General features: G+C 36.8%; 2 protein-coding genes across 4 annotated transcripts in view; one reads left to right on the forward strand and one right to left on the reverse strand.

Annotated features, from left to right (window-relative positions):
- FBXL13 (F-box and leucine rich repeat protein 13) overlaps positions 1–1,277 on the forward strand; it is a gene marked incomplete at its 5' end in the record, with an annotated part of 181,607 nt that extends 180,330 nt beyond the window's left edge. The window contains 1 exon segment of the mRNA XM_079931715.1: positions 804–1,277. Coding sequence (XP_079787841.1) covers positions 804–990 — 187 coding nt within the window. The 3' untranslated portion in view covers positions 991–1,277.
- The window catches only part of FAM185A (family with sequence similarity 185 member A), an 89,618-nt gene that overhangs the window by 11,250 nt on the left and 56,812 nt on the right, over positions 1–21,556 (reverse strand). For 2 of the 3 annotated variants that reach the window (XM_079931731.1, XM_079931729.1), the window contains exon 8: positions 11,010–11,659. The exons of the other annotated variant lie outside the window; for it this stretch is intronic. In XM_079931731.1, the coding sequence (XP_079787857.1) occupies positions 11,547–11,659 (113 nt within the window). In that variant the 3' untranslated portion in view covers positions 11,010–11,546. Of the gene's footprint in view, positions 1–11,009; positions 11,660–21,556 lie in introns of those variants that run through there. 3 annotated transcript variants of the gene reach the window in all.

The raw sequence follows: 21,556 nt of genomic DNA on the forward strand, positions 1-21,556 counted from the left end.
TGGTATCTGAAGTGAAGGGTGATCTGTGGAACTGAGCCCTTAATTTGTGGAATCTAACGTGATTTCCAGGTAGATAGCATCATAATTGAGTTGAATTATAGGACATCCAGCTGGTGTCTGAGAATTGCTTGGTGGTGTCGGGAATGCCCTCCTCCCACCATGTTGGAATTGGGGTCCTGAACAACTTTTACATGACTTCTTTGCTTCCTTCCTCCTAAGAGAGACAGTAACAATATTTTTAGTCATTTTGACCATGGAACACCTTTTGAGACTTCGATGAAAGTCACAAACCCTCCCCTCAAAAAAATACATAGTAGATAAAAAACTGCATGAATTTTCAGGGAGTTCATGGGCTTCCCTGAAGTTCATCCATGTATCCAACAGGGATCTGTGGACTCTAGGTTAAGAGCTCCTGCTCTGTTGCATGGCCAGCCTTCACAGGTTGGTTGGTTAGGATACTCCCTCATCAAAGAAACTGGAAATATCAGGCAGAGTGCTCATTTAAGAGTGCTATAGAGTGCTCTCAGTGTTCCTACGCCATGGCCATGCAGTTTCCTTACCCATTTACCGTATCTGTTAATCTCTGAACTGGATGAACCAGAGAACTATTGAGCTACTTAAGCTTTGGGATCCTGATTATTAGCACAATTTACCCACACCCTCCCCATCAGGAAGGCAAGAGAGATGTGAAATGAATTCAAGTTGTGACAGTGAGTTCTTTAATTCCAAATGTGATCTAGTTTGAAAATTCTGCACTAGTGATTACTTCTGCAACTAGCTAATGCTCATCACTGTTATTACAGAGAAGCAGCTAAGAGAATGTCATCTATAGTTCAGCAGCAGGAATATAATGCTACCGACCCTCCACTTTGGTTTGGCTATGATTGCGAAGGCAAGCCTCTTCCAGAGCAACAAGATATAACACAACTTAAAGATTCAGAATTGATGGCGGAAGAGTCAACATACAGTAGTGAACAGGAAGCAGCATGACCTTCAACCTCAAGCAGGAAGAACAAAAAATGTAGAACTTGGCAACTTCATTTCGTCCAAGTATTTTTACTAGCTGGATCTTAACTGTGTAAACAAACAGCAAATCATCTCCAGATTCTTATTCCAGCTACAGATGTTTCTAAATACATCTATAAGTTCTTCTGTCTAATAATCATGATTTTAAAAAGCCAAATCAAGCACTGCTACTATGTAAATTTTCCACTTAAATTTACCTTAATCAAACCAATAGTTTTGATGAGATTATCAAATTTAAGGTTACAGTTGTACGAAACAATCCTGAGAAATGTGATGTTATTGACAAGGAATTTAGAAGCTTCTCTTTAGAAAAGAAAGCAGAAGGCTATATAAATCAGAGTAAGAGTTTGAGTAAGGGCAATGACTTCAAGGATCTATATATATTTTACATATAGTAGTCAGTACATGTTTATCCCAGCCTCCTAATTTATCTCTCCCCCTACCACCTTTCCCCTTTGGTAACCTAAGTTTGCTTTCTATGTCTGTGGGTCTATTTTTGTTTTGTAAATAAGTTCATTTGTATCTTTTCTTTTTTTAGATTCCATGTATAAGAGATGTCATATGATATTTGTCTTGGTCTAGCTTACTTCACTTAATGTGATAATCTCTAGGTTCATCCTTGTTGCTGCAAATGGTATTACTTCATTATTTTTAAGACTAATATTCCATTTTACACACACACACACACACACACACACACACACACACACCCCACATCTTCTTTCTCCATTCATCTGTTGATGGACACTTAGGTTGCTTCCATGTCTTGGCTATTGCAAATAGTGCTTCAATGAACATTGGGGTGCAAGTATCTTTTCGAATTATAGTTTTCTCTGGATATATGCCCAGGAGTGGGATTGCTGGATCATATGAAAGAAATTGAAGATGACACAAACAGATGGAAAGATATAACGTGTTCTTGAATTGAAAGGATCAATATTTTTTAAAATGACTATACTACCCAAAGCAATCTACAGATTCAGTGCAATCCCTATCAATTTACCAATGGCACTTTCCACAGAACTAGAACAAAAATAAATTTTTAATTTGTATGGAAACACAATAGATCCTGAATAGCCAAAGCAATCTTGAGAAAGAAAAACAGAGCAGGAGGAATGAGACTCTCTGACTTCAGACTATACTACAAAGCTACAGTAATCAAGAAAGTATGGTACTGGCACAAAAATAGAAATATAGGTCAATGGAAGAGAATAGAAAGCCCAGAAATAAACACACACACCTATGGTCAATTAATCTATGACAAAGGAGACAAGAAGATACAATGGAGAAAAGAGTCTCCTCAATAAGTGGTGCTGGGAAAACTGGACAGCTATATATAAAAGAAAGAGATTATAACATTCTCTAACACCATATACAAAAATAAACTCAAAGTAGATTAAAGATCTAAATGTAAGACCAAATACTATAAATCTCCTAGAGGAAAACACAGGCAGAACACTCTGACATAAATTGCAGAAATATCTTTTTGGATCCATCTCCTAGAGTAATGGAAATAAAATCAAAAATAAACAAATGGGACCTAATTAAACTTAAAAGCTTTTGCACAGCAAAGGAAACCTTAAACAAAATGAAAAGACAACCTACAGAATGGGAGAAAATATTTGCAAATGATGCAACAGACAAGGGATTAATTTACAACATATACAAACAGCTCATATAGCTCAATATCAAAAAAAAACCCAAACAACCCAATCCAAATATGGGCAGAAGATCTAAATAGACATTTCTCCAAAAAAAGACATACAGATGGCCAACAGGCACATGAAAAAATGCTCAACGTAACTAAATATTAGAGAAATGCAAATCAAAATTATAATGAGGTATTACCTCACTCTGATCAGAATGGCTACAGTCATAAATGCTGGGGAGGGAGTGGAGAAAGGGAACCCTCCTATACGGTTGGTAGAAATGTAAATTGGTACAGCCACTATGGAACAGTATGGAGGCTCCTTAAAAAACAGAAAGATCAAATTTGCACTATGGAAGAATTTTTCAAACTATGGTATATCAAAAAAGCTCCCAATTTTATGCTAGGAGATACGCGTTACTGATTGTGTATCTACAGATTAATTTTTAAAAGCTTTAATCTATGAATTTTTACCATTCTGGTAAAAGATAACTCCCTTTGGATTTTAACAGAATTCAAATGATCACATGCCAGTGTATCATTATTTGATACTACGTAACACTGATGTTTATAGAGTCCAGAAAAGGAAGAAATCTGTTCTGACTGCCACAAACAATGTTGGTAATATTAGATCAGTCTTTTAACCTTTCTATTTCCTCCATTACTCATCTCTTAAATGGGGTTACTGTCTTTTGTACCCCACAAATGTGAAGTAAGGATAAAACTTAAGGTAAAAGATATGAAAGTTATTTTGAAAAGTTTTTAAAGGTCTTATTTTTTTAAAAGGTATTTTACAAGGTATTATTATAGGATATTCTGATATCAGCTAAATGCTTTTAGTAATTCTCCCCTTTCTTAAGTTGGTTTTGAAAGTTTTTGAAGTACGTAGTATCATTTAGCTGTAGAATGGTTCCTGGAAGTAGACAGGGGAATCAGCCGAGTAGGAAATTTTAAGACCTAACCCAACAGACATAAGATGACTGTTCCAGAGGGTGATTTTTAACTAAATTTGGAGATTCTGGGAGCTGCATATAAATTGGCTTCTGACCCCTAACTGTCACAAGCACACAACTGGAGAGACCTATACAGGAGGCAACTGCTTTCTAAAGGAAAAACACGTGCATGGGGAAGACCAGGGTTAAGGAGAAACATACCCCGTTATGTTCTCTAGAAACCAGGCAGGGTATTTAACTGTCAAAGTCTGCTCCAAAAACTCTTTGAGTAAGGTCTTCTTTTAAACAAGAAAAGGAGACACATTTGTTAATTATGAGGAGACACATTTTATAGTTACAGAAATGAAAGAAAAAGGGTAGGTGTTAGAAAAAGTGGGCTATGAAAGGGGACCAAGGAGTAGAGAGAACAGATGGTGAAATCTTTAAGTTCTCAGTGCAAAGTACTCAAGGTATCCAAAATATTACTTAGGTCTTCAGATCTTAAGCATTTGAAATATATAGGTCTGTGTTCAAGAGAGTAAAATATGTCACATTTCCTTTCTGTTTGGACTTGACTATGTTATCCAAAGATGTACCTTTCCTTTAATAATTTTAAATACAGTTGACTGCTGTTTATGCTCATGACCTTTCTGGCTGTTGTTGACAAACTTCATAAACTTTTTTTTAGTCATGAAAATATTTATATAATTGCATAAGGTGAAAAAGATTATAAAAATTGCCTCACTGCTTCCCAGTTTCCTCTACTTAATAATTTAACACACACACACCACAACCACATCAAACATACTAACATGTAAGTGTTGTCCAAACTCATACAAATTTTGATTTCATGAAGGGTGAACTAAAAAGTGACTTTGAGACACCCCGCAAAGCTGACTTTTTGTTTTATAAATAAGAAGTTAAAGACAGAACTCCAAATAAAATATTAACAAAAAGAGACTATTACAAGTCATATTTGGAAAGGCTTATTAGAAAATCGGAGCTTAAGAACTGATTTATCCTAAGCATAAGAAATACAGTTCAGTAGATAGGCCTATTCAGTGTTGTATAATTTAAATGTTCCAGGAATAAACATGTAAGGTTTGAAAGAAAGAGAATTCATAAAATAACTTTATATAGTACGCCATTGTAAAAGTGAAAATCTGTCTTCATACACCAGGCTATAAAGTAGCTGAATGCCCCCTCCCCACAATGCATTATGTCTTAAATTACATACAAAAAATAAGAATCAGTAGCAACTGCATGATATTTGTGATGTGTTTTATTCACAGCTTAAAGTTATACTGTTGTCATAGTAAGCACAATACTAAGTAGAAAACATGTTACACAAGAGCTCTGGTACAAAGAATTTCAAAATAGCTGCCTCCTATTACCTATATTTTTGTAAAATGTCTTCTTCTTGAGTATAAGTGGAAACTATGAATATGATGAGATATCACTCCATGACTGTTACATTATATGGCAAAACAAAGATTATCCTGAGTAAGCGTGACCTAATCCTCTGAGCTCTTTAAAAGCAGAGTTATCCCAAGGTGGCTGCAGAAAAAGAGCTCAGATATTCACAGCATGACAAGGACTGATTGCATTAGTGCTGGCCTGAAGAGAAGGCCATATAAAAGAGATGCAGGTGGCCTCTAGAAATTTAGAGTGATTGCCAACTGACAGCCAGCATGGAAACAGAGATCTCAGTCACACAGTCACAAGGAACTGCATTTTGCCAACAATACGAATGAACCTGGAAGTAGACTATTCCTCAGATCATCTAGATGAGAGCTCAGCCTGGACAATACCTTAAGTCCAGCCTTGTGGATAACCCGAGCAGAGAATCTAACCATGCTGAGCTCGACCTACAGAACTATGAGCTGATAAATAGGTGTTAGTATTAGTTTTTTCAGCTTTACAACTGATTTTATTTTTCAAAAAATTTTAATGAGGTATAGTTGATATACAATATTATATAAGTTTCAGGTGTACAACATAGTGATTGACAATTTTTAAAGGTTATGTTCCATTTATAGTTATTATAAAATATTGGCTATATCTCCTGTGTTGTACTATATGTCCTTGTAGCTTATTTTATATATAGTAGTTTGTACCTCGTAAACCCCTACCCCTATCCTGCCCCTCCCCACTTCTCTCTCCCCATTGGTAACCACTGATGTGTGTTCTCTATGAGTCTGCTTCTTTTTTGTTATATTCACTAGTTTGTTTTATTTTTTACATTCCACATACAAGTGATATCATACAGTATCTGTCTTTCTCTGACTTATTTCACTTAGCATAATACCCTCCAGGTCCATCCATGTTGCTGCAAATGGCAAAATTTCATTCTTTTTCATGGCTGAGTAGTATTCCAGTGTGTGTGTGTGTGTGTGTGTGTGTGTGTGTGTGTACGTACCACATCTTCTTTATCCATTAATCTGTTAATGAACACTTAGGTTACTTCCATATTTTACCAATTATAAATAATGCTATGACTACTGGGGTGCATGTATCTTTTTAAATTAGTATTTTTGTTTTTTTCAGATAAATACCCAGGAGTGGAATTGCTGGGTCATGTTAGTCCTATTTTTTGTTTTTTTGATAAACCTCCATACTGTTTTCCATGGTGGCTGCACCAATTTACATTCTCACCAAGTGTAAGAAGTTTGCCTTTTCTCCACATCCTTGCCAACATTTTTTGTGATCTTTTACAATGATAGCCATTTTGACAAATGTGAGGTGATATCTCACTGGGGTTTTATTTTGAATTTCTCTGATTATTAATGATGTTGAGCATCTTTTCAAGTGCCTGTGCCCACCTGTAAGACTTGTTTAGAAAAATATCTATTTGGGTCTTCTGCCCATTTTTAAATCAGGTTTCTTTTTTCTTTTTTTTTGATGTTGGGTTGTAAAAGCTGTTGTATATTTTGGATATAAACCTCTATGGGTCATATCATTTGCAAATATTTTCTCCCATTCAGTAGGTTGCCTTTTTATTTTGTCGATGATTTCCTTTGCTGTGCTAAAGCTTTTAAATTTAATTAGGTTCCATTTGTTTATCTTTGCTTTTATTTCCTTTGCTTTAGGAGACAGATCTCCCAAAATATTGCTACAATTTATGCCAAAGAGTGTTCCGCCTATGCTTTCTTCTACAAGTTTTGCTTTCTGGTATTACATTTAGATCTTTAATCCATTTTGAGTTTGTTTTTGCATATGGTTTTAGAGAATATTCTAATTCTAGTCTTTTACATGTAGCTGTCCAGTTTTCCCAGCACCACTTATTGAAAAGACTTTTTTCACTGTAATATATTCTTGCCTCCTTTGTCATAGATTAATTGACTGTAAGTGTGTGGGTTTATTTCCTGGGTCTCTATTCTGTTCCACTGATCTACATATCTGTTTTTGTGCCAATTCCACACTGTTTTGATAACTGTAGCTTTACAGTATAGTCTGAAGACAGGGAGCATGATTCCTCCAGCTCTGTTCTTTCTGAAGATTTTTTTAGTTATTCAGGGTCTTCTGTGTTTCCACACAAATTTTAGGAATAATTATTTTAGTTGTGTGAAAAAGATGCCCTTGGTATTTTGATATAGATTGCATTGAATCTGTAGATTGCCTTGGCTAGTATGGTCATTTTACAATATTAATTCTTCCAATCCATGAACACAGCATACCTTTCCATCTGTTTGGATTGCCTTCAATTTCTTTCGTAAGTGCCTTATAGTTTTCCAAGTACAGGTCTTTTACCTACTTAGGTAGGTTTATTCCTAGGTATTTTATTCTTTTTGATGTGATGGTAAATGGGATTGTTTTCTTAATTTCTCTTTTTGATAGTTCATTGTTAGTGTATAGAGACACAACAGATTTCTGTGTATTAATTTTGTATCCTGCAACTTCACAAATTTAGTGACGAGCTCTAGTAGTTTTTGGTGGTATCTTCAGGATTTTCTATGTATAGTATGTCATCTGCAAACAGTACAGTTTTTCTTCTTCCTTTCCAATTTGGATTCCATTTATTTCTTTTTCTTGTCTGACTGCTGTGGCTAGGACTTCCAAAACTATGCAGAATAAAAGTGGCAAGAATGGGCATCGTTGTCTTGTTACTGACCTTAGAGGAAATGCTTTCAGCTTTTCACCACTAAGTATGATGTTAGCATTGGTTTGTCATATATGGCCTTTATTATGTTGAGGTGTGTTCCCTCTAGGCCCACTTTCTGGAGAGTTTTTAATCACAAATGGATGCTAAATTTTGTCAAAAGCTTTTTCTGCATCTATTGGGATGATCATATGGTTTTTATTCTTCATTAATGTGGCATATCACACTGATTGATTTGTGGATATTGAAAAATTCTTGCATCCCTAGGATAAATCCCACTTGATCATGGTATATGATCCTTTTGATGTATTGTTGGATTCGGTTTACTAATGTTTTATTGAGGATTTTTACATCAATGTTCATCAGTGATAACTGCCTGTAATTTGTGTATGTGTGAGATATCTTTGTCTACTTTTGGTATCAGGGTGATGCTGGCCATGAAGAATCAGTTTGGAAGTGTTCCTTCCTCTGCAATTTTTTGGAACAGTATAATAAGCGTAAGTGTTAACTCTTCTCTAAATGTTTGGCACAATTCATCTGTGAAGCCATCAGGTCATGGACTTTTGTTTGTTGGAAGGGTTTTTTTTTTATTACTAATTCATTATTTCTAATTGGTCTGTTCATATTTTCTGCTTCTTGCTGGTTCACTCTTGGAAGATTGTACATTTCTAGGATTTGCCCATTTCTTCAACACTGTCCATTTTATTGACACATAGTTGTTTCTAGTAGTCTCTTATGATCCTCTGTATTTCCATGGCATCACCCTTTTTCACCCTTTTTCATTTCTGATTTTATTGATTTGGATCCTCTTTTTTTCTTCATGAATCTGGCTAAAGGTTTATCAATTTTCTTTATTTTTTCAAAGAACCAGCTCTTAGTTTCTCTGATATTTTCTTTTTTTTTTTAAAGAGTCTATTTCATTTATTTCTGCTCTGACCTTTATGATTTCTTTCCTTTGACTAATTTTGGGTTTTGTTTGTTTTTCTTTTTCTCGTTCCTTTAGGTGTAATGTTAGGTTGTGTATTGGAGATTTTTCTTGTTTCCTGAGGCAGGCTTGTATTGCTATAAACTGTGCTCTGAGAACTGCTTTTGCTGCATCCCAGAGATTCTATTGTTGTGCTTTTGTTTTCATTTGTCTCCAGGTATTCTTTTATCTCTTCTTTGATTTCACCAGTGATCTATTGGTTGTTTAGTAGCATATTGTTTAGCCTCCACATGTTTATATTTTTTGCAGATTTTTCTTTTTTCTTGTAGTTGATTTCTAGTCTCACAGCATTGTGGTCAGAAAAGATGCTTGACATGATTTCAATTTTCTTAAATTTACCAAGGCTTGTTTTCTGGCCTAGCGTGTTATCTATCCTGGAGAATGTTCCATGTGCACTTGAAAAGAATGTGTATTCTGCTGCTTTCTGATAGAATGTTTATATAAGTTCCATCTTGTTTAGTGTGTCATTTAAGGCCTGTGTTTCCTTATTGATTTTCTGTCTGGATGATCTGTCCATTGATGTAAATGGGGTATTAAATTCTCTACTACTATTGTGTTACTGTCCATTGCTCCCCATATGTCTGTTAATATTTGCTTTGTGTGTTTAGCTTTGCTTATGCTGGGTGCATATATATTTATAATTGTTGTATCTTCTCTTTGGATTGATCCCTTGATCATTATGTAATGTCCTTCTTTGTCTTTTCTTACAGTCTTTGTTTTAAAATCTATTTCATCTGATATAAATATTGCTACCCTGGCTTTCTTTTGATTTCCCTTTGCATGGAATACCTTTTTCTATCCTCTCACTTTCAGTCTGTGTGTGTCTTTAGATCTGAAGTGAGCCACCTGTAGGCAGCATATATATGAGTCTTGTTTTTGTATCCATTCAGTCACTCTATGTCTTTTGATTGGAGCATTTAATCCATTTATACTTAAAGTAATTATCGATATGTATATTCTTATTGCCATATTGTTCACTGTTTTGGGGCTGTTTTTGTATGTCTTTTTTGTTCCTTCTTTTGTTCTCTTCTTTTGTGATTTGATGACTACCTTTAGTGTTATGTTTGGATTCCTTTTTCTTTTTTGCATCTTTTATAGATTTTTCGTTTGTGGTTACCATGAGATTTACATATAGCAATCTATATATACATGATTGTTTGAAGTTGCTGATCTCTTAATTTCCAATGCATTTTAACAGAATTTGTACTCTCCTACCCTCATGATTACTGTTTTTGATATCATTTTTTACATATAATTGTCTTGTGTATCCCTTAACTACTTATTGTGGATATAGACAATTTTACTACTTTTGTCTTTCAACCTTCCTACTAGCTTTGTGCATGAATGATTTCCTACCTTTACTATATGTTTGCCTTTACCAATGAGCTTTCTCCTTTCATGATTTTCATGTTTCTTGTGTCCTTTTTTGCTTACAGAAGTTCCTTTAACATTTCTTTAAAGCCAATTTGGTGATGCTGAACTCTTGGCTTTTGCTTCTCTGTAAAGCTTTTTATCTCTTCATCAAATCTGAATGAGAGCCTTGCAGAGTATTATTGGGTTTTGGTTTTTCCCTTTCATCACTTCAAATATATCATGCCATGCTGCTCTGGCCTGAAGAGTTTCTGTTGAAAAGTCAGGTGATAGCCTTATGGGAGTTCCCTTTTATGTAACATGTTGCTTTTCCCTTGCTGCTTTTAATATTCTCTTTTATCTTTAATTTTTGCCATTTTAATTACAATGTGTCTTGGTGTCTGCCCCTTTAGGTTAATCCTGTATGGTGCTCACTGCACTTCCTGGACTTAGATGTCTGTTTCCCCTTCCCAGGTTAGGGAAGTTTTCAGCTATTGTCTTCAATTATGTTCTCAGCCCCTTTCTCTTTCTCTTCTCCTTCTGGGAATCCTATAATGCAAATATTAGTGAGCTTGATGTCCCAGAAATCTCCTAAACTGTCCTCATTTCTTTTCTTTTTTCCTTCACCATCACTGATTTCCACTACTCTGTCTTCCAGCTCACTAATCCATTTCCCTGTATCATTTAGTCTACTATTGATTCCCTCTAGTGTATTTTTCATTTCAGTTATTGTATTCTTCATCTCTGTTCGGTTGTTCTTTCTATTTTCTAACTCTTTGTTAAAAACTTCTAATGTCTCACTCTGTGCATCCATTTGTTTCCCAAGTTCTTTGATCATCTGTACAATCACACCCCTGAACTCTTTCTTGGTTAGATTGCATATCTCCACTTCACTTAGTTCTTTTTCTGGTGTTTTATCTTAATCCTTTGTTTGGAATATGTTCCTCTGTTGCCTCATTTTGCCTAACTAGTTGTTTTTATTTTTATGTACCTGGTAGGTTGGTTATGTTTCCCAACCTTGAAGAAGTGACCTTTTGTGTTCCAGCAGTGCACTCTCCTCTCAACAGTTATATGCTCTAGGGGTTCCTCCTATGAGGGTTGTGTGGGTCTTCCTGTTTTGGCAGGCTGACTATGTAGGTGGTCTAATAGGCTAGGTTGGCCCCTGGTCTGCTTGGTTGCTAGGTCCTGCCTTGTGCAGATGCTGCTGGCCACTGGTTGATGGTTGATGGCAGAACCCTGGGAGGCCCTGGGGCTAGTGCTGGGTTACTGCTGGGTGGAGTCAGGGTCCAGGAGATCCCAGGGCAAACAGGTATTATTTTAAGTCAATAAGTTTGTGGTAATTTGTTACAGAAGAAAACTAATAGCTAAGTACAAATTTTGAAAAGGCTACCCCAAGACATCCCAATTTATTGTTTTCAACATTTATATGAACAGTGGTATTTGAGTTTTTGTAGTCACAGATCTACTAATCGTTGTTAAAATTTAGAAACATAACTCAAACCATTCTCAGTCCTGCAGTTTCAGGGACTGAAACCAGCTTTGGCTTCTAAAGCTTACAGTGCCTTTTGGAGCATCAGCCTTAATCCATTTTTCATGTTTGCTTGCTTGATTCAGGAGGCCTGAAACACAAAATTGCATAAAGTTATATCTTGATTGACAAGAGCAATATTTGACTACATAGATCCTAAAACTACATCTCTAAAACTGAAAAACACTTTTGAACTGCAAAAATCTTAGTAAAGACAACCTGAGTTGGAAGAGAGTTGCAAATAGGTTACTTGGGCTTGTTCTCGCCTTTCTTTTCCTCAGAACAACTCTGAAAGGGAAACTACTCTGTTTTTTGTTTGTATTTTTTTTGGATGCAGGTTTTAAAAAGAGCTTTATTTAAGTGAAATTGACAAAATAATACATGCATTTAAAGTATGTAATGTAATGTTTTTACATATGTAAAAGTCTGCAAAACCATCTCCTCAATCAAGATAATGAACATATCCATCACTCCTAAGTTTCCTTGTGCCCCTTTGTAATCTTTCCCTCATGCCCCACCCGGCCTGTCACCTCTACAACCCCCCCGACCCCCACCAATCCTTCGATAATTACTAATCTACTTTGTGTCACTTTGGATTAGTTGCATTTTCTAAGATTTTAATAAATGGAGTCATACAAAATATACAATACGTAGTCTTTTAAAAAATATCTAGGTTATTTCAGCATAATTATTATGAGGTTCATTCATATTGTAGCATGTATCAGGTGGTTTCCTCACACAGATGCTGATCCGTATTTGCTGAACAGTCATGGGCACCCTGTGTACCTCTGTTTGCTCTGGAACTTTCTCTTGTTAACTCTAGCAGCCCTGGTCTCCTCCACTTGGTGAGTCTGTTGGGCTCTGACTATGTTACCCATCCCTGCCCTGCAGCCTGGAAACACTCTCAAGGTAATAGGCTATGGCAATCATTGAGCTCACCTGGTTTGTTTCCCATCTCTAGTCTTCTAGTTCTGTTTTTTCTTTCAATCAAGGTAGTTAAGATGCTACACCTCCTCTGGAGATCCACTGCAATTCTGAACTTAAGAGACCAGTCAAATCTGAACTGATGAATGTTGTGAATACACTGGCTCAATTCATCATATACATTTTCTTTGTTGAATCCAAGCACACAAATCAGGAAACAACTCTCTTCTCTAGGACAGTTTTCTCCTTTGTTAGTATCATATGATGTTCCCAGCTGCTGAAAAGGTGCTTTGTACCATTCAATCTTTGTGTCAAGTGCTTTTGTGTGATACAAATTCTCCTGTGAATTCTTGTCTCTCCCCTTTAATCTGAGCCATAATCTTATCTATCTACATCTTCACTGGATCTTGCCCAAAAGACAGCAGCATATTCAATGACTTCCTCTAGAGTCTCTTTTTCCTTCCACTTCTCTTGCTGTATTTTCAGTATCATCACAACCCACGTCTCAGTAAACTGCTTAAAATCTCTCTCATTCCAACTAGTAATCCCTGTATTAGAAGCTTCTCTTTTTCCCCAATCTTCATCATTAAGGGGATCAACTTTATCAATTTTAATCTGTTCATCTTTTTGTGCCTTACCACATTTAGCAGGTCAGGATTTCAAGGTATCTACAACCAATAGCTTTTGTATAGTACAGAACTTCTTTTTCTAGTAATTCAAATAAACGTAGAGGAAAGAACTGGTAATCCTGAATATTGGTTGTTCTATTATTTTTTACACATTTTAATAGCAATAGTAAAGCATCAACAATAGTAAGGGTTTCCCAAATATCTAAGATCTTTTACCTCCTCAATCATGAGTTTCTTGCTTACGGAAGGAGAAGCCAAATCTACCCATTTCCTTCTGCAGCAGAGGAGACCATGCACAGTACTACTGTTACTAACAAAATGAACACACAAGTGATTTTAGCTTAGGGACAATACTCACAAGCAAGACAGTTTGTAAAGTTCCATTTAAGTTGCTGGAAAATAGCTTTATCTTGCGAATAAGAAATTTACTGAAAACTCTGTACTTTGGGTTGAATCTGTGGAGATTCTAATTCTTATTTGTAAAGTTTATAAATTCCTTCCTACAAAAATCTTGTAACAGAGATTGGAACTTGGGGCTGCAGAAACCTTGCTCCTTATTTAATCCCCTTTACCAATGAAAATCAGACAATATTTTTTTGACCAAGAAATGGGAAATGACTAACCTATCCCCCTGTGACTTGGCTTCCTTTAAGTGAGAGAAAAGTTTCTTCTCAGGACATGTTTTTAAACTCTAGCATTTGCTCTCAAAATCTGCCATGTCCAAATCTACTCAAGTATATAAATATCCAAGTTTGACTGACTGAGTGATTTCCAAATACCTGGTTGATAAGCATTACTCATTATTTAACCCAAAATGCACCTGATCTAATCAGCTCTAGCCACGGACAAAGATAGGGCTCTAAGGAGTAATTGGCAGAATTTCTGTTCCTTGTTTAAAAATAGCCTTGTTTAAAAATAAGCCTCTTGGCTAAGGTGAGCTTCTTCCTGCCCCCCACCCCACCACTCCCCACTCCAAACCTTGTAACAGACTTTGTTTACTTACATTCTGAGGGATAATTCTGGTGCTGTCTTATTAGGAACAGGTTAAATTTCAGTGCATCACAGCTGGAGGATTCCCTCTTTTACATTATAAACACTACTGACCACCCACTACGGGAAGCATCATGCTAAGTATTTTAGGGAGGTTCAAAACATGTCAAAAGACATGGTAATGCCCTCAAAAAGCTTACCAGCTGGCTAGGAAAATAAATTATACACTTTTGAAAAAGGATTTAAATAACTACTCTGAAATCTTATTTATTTATTTATTTTTTTAATCTTTTTTGTGGTATGCCGGCCTCTCACTGCTGTGGCCTCTCCCATTGCGGAGCACAGGCTCTGGATGTGCAGGTCCAGTGGCCATGGCTCACGGGCACAGCCGCTCCGCGGCACATGGGATCCTCCCGGACTGGGACACGAACCTGCGTCTCCTGCATCGGCAGGCAGACTCCCAACCACTGCGCCACCAGGGAAGCCCCTGAAGTCTTAGTTTTAATGCACGTTTTTCACAAACAAAAGCTCTAACACCACACACAATCCCGTAAAACCAAATATTTTAATGTCAACATTTTTTATCTGTTCTTCCCTTGACAAAAGTGCAACCCACGACATCTTAGCAACAAATTTTTACAAGCAAATATTTTTGAGCTAGTTATAATGCTGCCCATCATTATATTTTCTCTCAATTATTTGGAATAATGAAAAAGTCAACAGTACACTAGGTTTTGAGCAAGTATGCAATTAATCAGTTTTGCCCAAGAAATATCCTTTTATGTCTAATCACATCCTCTGTATTTTTCGTCTCAGATATTGTAGTTTTCATTTCTAGAAATTCAATTTTGGTCTTTTTTATATCTTCCATTGTCTTACTTAACTTTATCCCAACATGTGGAATTCAGTTATAATAACTATTTTATTTTTCTTCTCTGCTAATTCTAACATCTGTGTCTTTTCTGTATAGGTTTTGATTGATATTCACTTCATCTTGGGTCATGATTTCTTGCCTATTTGTATGTCTGATAATCTTTGATTGGATGCCAGACATGGTGAATTTTATTTTGTTGGGTTCCAGGCATTTTTGTATTTCTATAAATCTCAAGCTTTGTGCAGTTAAAGTACTTGGAAACAATTTCAACTTTTCATCTCTTGTTTTATGATTTGTTAGGCAGCTCTGGAGGAATGCGCAGTCTAGGGCTCTTTCCAACTACTAAGTGCTCTACCCAGTGCTCCATGAGTTATGGTATTTTCCAGTCTGGCAGGTGGGATAGGCGTTTTTCCTGGACTTGTGTGAGCATTAGGTTCTATTCCTTCTGGTACTTTATAAACTCTAGCTATCAATCTCTGTGGACTCTCCTTATGGTTTCCTCAATTCAAGGAGTCTGCTGGGCTCTACATTAGTCCCTTCTCCATGTACTACAGCCTGAAGACTCTCTCGAGGGAGTAAGCAGGGACTCATTTTCCTTGCTTCCCAGCTCTTAGTGATCACTTTCTTTCATTGCCTGATGTACAGTATCTTAGAAACTGTTTTTTCATGTATTTTGTCTATTTAAAAATTTTTGTTGTTGTTGGTTTAAGTAGAAGGGTAATTCGGTCCTTTTTATTCTACTTCTAGCCTAAAAGCCCTCACTGTTTCTATCTTTCTCTCTTTCTCCCTCTTCCCATCTTTTTTTCCCCTCCCTACATCATGCTCTCTGTAATTTCTTGTTGGGAAATAATTAAAGACTCAAAAGAAGTTGTAAAAATAGTACAAAGAGGTCCTGTGCACCCATTACCCAGTTTCTCCAATGTTGGCATCTTATAATAACCATCGTGCATTATCAAAAATAGGTAATTGTTTGGCATACAATTAATTAGACTACAGAGCTTACTCAGGCTTCACCATTTTTTACATGCACTCACTCTTTTACACGTTTTTGTGTATACTTTTATGAGATTTTATCACATGTATAGATTCACATAACCATCATTATAATCAAGATACAGAATTGTTTTATCATCACAAAGAAAGTTCTATGTGATATCTCTTTATAGTTTTATCTTCCCTCTCCTTTCTTAACTTTTTGCAACAACTTGTCTGTTCTCCATATCCATAATAATGTCACTTCAAGAACATGACATAAATGTAATCATACAGTATGCAATATTTTGAGACTGGCTATTTTCACTCAGCATAATGCCCCTAACTTCTATCCAAGTTGTGTGTATTAATAGACTGTTCTTTTTCACTGTTGAATACTACTCCACCGTATGGACATACCACAGTTTGTGTAACCATTTACTGGTAGAAGTATATTTTAGTCATTTCCATTTTTTGGCTATTATAAATAAAGCTATGAATACTTATGTACAGGTTTTTATGTGAACACTAAGTTTCATTTCTCCAAGATAAATGCCCAGGAATGTAATTGTTGGGTCATATGGTACTTTCTTTTTAACAAAATGCCAGGCTGAATTCAGGAGTGGCTATATTATTTTCCATGCCCAATACCAATGCAGAAGAGATCCAATCTCTCCACATCCTTGCCAGCATTTGATATTATCAGTATTTCTTATTTTAGCCATTCTAATAGGTATGTAGTAGCATCTCATTCTGGTTCTAATTTGTACCATACCAATGGCTAGTGATGTTGAACAGGTTTTTGTGTTTTTACTTGGCATCTTATACCTTCTATGGCTGTACTGTTTCTTAAATTTTACATGATTACACTTTTAGGTGCACAAATCTTTTTTCTTCATTACTGGGAAGAGTTTCCTCAGGGTAAGATTTGGCTGTGGTTCAGTGTTTTGTATATGACCAAAATAAACATGAAAACAAAAACTAAAAAAATACCCAAAAACCCAGGCATTACAAACAGAATTCACATGCTCTAAGACTGGGGTCTGTACTTTGATCTCTAGTATAGGAATCAGCAAACTATGGCCCACAGGTGGCCTGACGCCTGTTTTTATGGCCTAAGAGCTAAGAATGGCTTCTACGCTTTTTTTTTTTTTTGCGGTACGCAGGCCTCTCACTGTTGTGGCCTCTCCCATTGCGGAGCACAGGCTCCGGACGTGCAGGCTCAGCGGCTATGGTTCACGGACCTAGCCACTCCACAGCATGTGGGATCTTCCCAGACTGGGACACGAACCCGTGTCCCCTGCATTGGCAGGCGGACCCTCAACCACTGCGCCACCAGGGAAGCCCGACTTCTACACTTTTAAAGGGTTATAAAAAAACAAAACAAAAGAGAATAAACAACAGAAACCGTATGTAGCCTGCAAAGTCTAACATTTACAATCTGTCCTTAACAGATAAAGTTTTCAGGTGAATGGGAACAAAACCTGATCTTCCTTTTTTTTGGGAAACATTAACAAACAAAGCTGATGTCTACTTATTACACTCTCCCAGGATCTTACACTTTAACAAAATGGAGAAACAAAAACACCATAAAAGCACAAACGATCTGAAGGCAGTTCCTACATTAACTACCTGTCAAAGTATTTTTAAGTAGACAGCCATAAACCTACAGCATTCTTCATTCTGTTACCAAATTTCTTCCATGTCATCCAGAAGCACATCTACATGACTGACAAATCCATATGCTGTAAACTTGGAGAAAACCAAAACTTAAATGTGTTCTAAAAATAAGTTATTTCTATGAGTCATATCAAAAGACTAGATTTTTTCGCCCATTTGGAGAGAAAATACTGTCTCTAGCTCTTAAAATGGCATCCTGTGGGCTTGGTCCCATTTCAACATCTTTTCCAACAAATGAACCTGTTTTCCATTATAAATCACAATACCATTAAATGTGTGTCTCCAGCCTACAAACAAGCCGAGAACTCTCTTCTGACTTGGTAGTTTATTTTGATACCAAATGAACTTATTTTTATTATGCTTTACATTTCCAGTTTGACTAAAATAAAGTGAACCCAGTAATACCACCTTCCCTACCATGCAGACAATGACAAAGAACAATCATTTGGCTGACAACATACTTTATCTCTAATCATCTAAATTGTACCACATGCATTTCTGGTCTTAAAAATGGCTTGATATACAATGGTGAGGTTTCATATCTAAGTTGATGAACCCAGTCTAAAACTTAACAGAGAAGTCAACTTATTCCCAGAAATATCTTATCTAAGGTATTCACCACCTATCCAATTTGCCATATATGGGTAGAGCACGAAACTCAGAATCAAGGATCTCATAAGGATTAGAGAATGCATCCCAAAGCATACACACTGTGCACAACTCTTTAGTAGGTAAATGTTTTACCTTAAGAGAGTTCCAGGCTTTCTTTTGACCTCAGAATAGCACATATTTGTAAATCACTTTAAGAATTATACAGCACACACTGACAACTAACTGATGAACAATCATCGACAGGAAGGCACTGGAACTCATCAAAAAAGATACCACACATCCAAAGACAAAGGAGAAGCCAAAATGAGACAGTAGGAGGGGTGCAATCACAATAAAATCAAATCCCATAACTTCTGGGTGGGTGACTCAGAAACTGGAGAACACTTATACCACATAAGTCCACCCACTGGAGTGAAGGTTCTGAGCTCCACGTCAGGCTTCCCAACCTGGGGGTCTGGCAACAGGAGGAGGAATTCCTAGAGAATCAGACTTTGAAGGCTAGCGGGATTTGACTGCAGGAGTTCGACAGGACTGGGGTAAACAGAGACTCCACTCTTGGAGGGCACACACAAAGTAGTGTGCGCATCGGGACCCAGGGGAAGGAGCAGTGACCCCAGGGGAGACTGAACCAGACCTACCTGTTAGTGTTGGAGGCTCTCCTGCAGAGGTGGGTGTGGCTGTGTCTCACCGTGAAGACAAGGACACTGGTGGCAGAAGTTCTGGGAAGTACTCCTTGGCATGAGCGCTCCCAGAGTTCGCCATTAGCCCCACCAAAGAGCCCGGGTAGGCTCCAGTGTTGGGTGGCCTCAGGCCAAACAACCAACAGGGAGGGAACCCCGCCCCACCCATCAGCAGACAAGTGGACTAAAATTTTACTGAGCTCTGCCCACCAGAGCAACACCCAGCTCTACCCACCAATGGTCCCTCCCATCAAAAAACTTGCACAAGCCTCTTAGATAGCCTCATCCACAGGAGGGCAGACAGCAGAAGCAAGAAACACTACAATCCTGCAGCCTGTGGAACAAAAACCACATTCACAGAAATATAGACAAGATGAAAAAGCAGAGGGCTATGTACCAGATGAAGGAACAAGATAAAACCCCAGAAAAACAACTAAATGAAGGAACAAGATAAAACCCCAGAAAAACAACTAAATGAAGTGGAGACAGGCAACCTTCCAGAAAAAGAATTCAGAATAATGACAGTGAAGATGATCCAGGATCTCAGAAAAAGAATGGAGGCAAAGATCGAGAAGATGCAAGAAATGTTTAACAAAGACCTAGAAGCATTAAAGAACAAACAAACAGAGATGAACAATACAATAACTGAAATGAAAACTACACTAGAAGGAATCAATAGCAGAATAACTGAGGCAGAAGAATGGATAACTGACCTGGAAGACAGAATTGTGGAATTCACTGCTGCAGAACAGAATAAAGAAAAAGAATGCAAAGAAATGAAGACAGCCTAAGAGACCTCTTAAACACAACAACATTTGCATTTTAGGGGTCCCAGAAGAAGAGAGAAAGGACCTGAGAAATATTTGAAGAGATTATAGTCAAAAACTTGCCTGACATGGAAAAGGAAATAGCCACCCAAGTCCAGGAAACACAGAGAGTCCCATACAGGAAAACGCAAGGAGAAACACTCCGAGACACATAGTAATCAAATTGGCAAAAATTAAAGACAAAGAAAAATTACTGAAAGCAGCAAGGGAAAAACGACAAATAACATAGAAGGGAACTCCCATAACGTTAACAGCTGATTTCTCAGCAGAAACTCTACAAGTCAGAAGGGAGTGGCATGATATACTTAAAGTGATGAAAGGGAAGAACCTACAACCGAGATTGCTCTACCAGGCAAGGATCTCATTCAGATTCGATGGAGAAATCAAAGCTTTACAGGCAAGCAAAAGCTAAGAGAATTCAGCACCACCAAACCAGCTCCACAACAAATGCTAAAGGAACTTCTCTAAGTGGGAAACACAAGAGAAGAAAAGGACCTACAAAAACTAACCCCAAACAATTAAGAAAATGGTAATAGGAACATACATATCGATAAGTACCTTAAATGTGAATGGATTAAATGCTCCAACCAAAAGACACAGGCTTGCTGAATGGATACAAAAACAAGACCCATATATATGCTGCCTACAAGAGACCCATTTCAGACCTAGGGACACATACAGACTGAAAATGAGGGGATAGAAAAAGATATTTCATGTAAATGGAAATCAAAAGAAAGCTGGAGTAGAAATTCTCATAGCAGATAAAATAGACTTTAAAATAAAGCATGTTACAAGAGACAAGGAAGGACACTACATAATGATCAAGAGATCAATCCAAAAAAAAGATATAACAATTATAAATATATATGCACCCAACACAGGAGCACCTCAATACATAAGGCAACTGCTAACAGCTATAAAAGAGGAAATCGACAGTAACACAATAATGGTGGGGGACTTTAACACCTCACTTACACCAATGGACAGATCATTCAAACAGATCATTAACAAGGAAACACAAGCTTTAAATGACACAATAGACCAGATAGATTTAATTGATATTTATAGGACATTCCATCCAAAAACAACAGATTACACTTTCTTCTCAAGTGCGCACGGAACATTCTCCAGGATAGATCACAACTTGGGTCACAAATCAAGCCTCAGTAAATTTAACAGAATTGAAATCCTATCAAGCATCTTTTCTGACAACAACGCTATGAGATTAGAGATCAATTACAGGGAAAAAAATGTAAAAAACACAAACACATGAAGGCTAAACAATACATTACTCCAAGAGATAACAGAAGAAATCAAAGAGGAAATCAAAAAATACCTAGAGACAAATGACAGTGAAAACATGACGATCCAAAACCTATGGGATGCAGCAAAAGCAGTTCTAAGAGGGAAGTTTATAGCAATACAAGCCTACCTCAAGAAACAACAAATATCTCAAATAAACAATTTAACCTTACACCTAAGGGAACTAGAGAAAGAAGAACAAACAAAACCCAAAGTTAGCAGAAGGAAAGAAATCATAAAGATCAGAGCAGAAATAAATGAAATAGAAACAGAGAAAACAATAGCAAACATCAATAAAACTAATAAAACCTGGTTCTTTGAGAAGATAAACAAAATTGATAAACCATTAGCCATACTCATCAAGAACACGAGAGATAGGACTCAAATCAATAAAATTAGAAATGAAAAAGGAGAAGTTACAACAGGCACCACAGAAATGCAAAGCATCCTAAGAGATTACTACAAGCAACTCTATGCCAGTAAAATGGACAACCTGGA

This window comes from Stenella coeruleoalba (genome assembly GCF_951394435.1).
Source record: "Stenella coeruleoalba genome assembly, chromosome: 9".
NCBI lineage: Eukaryota > Metazoa > Chordata > Mammalia > Artiodactyla > Delphinidae > Stenella > Stenella coeruleoalba.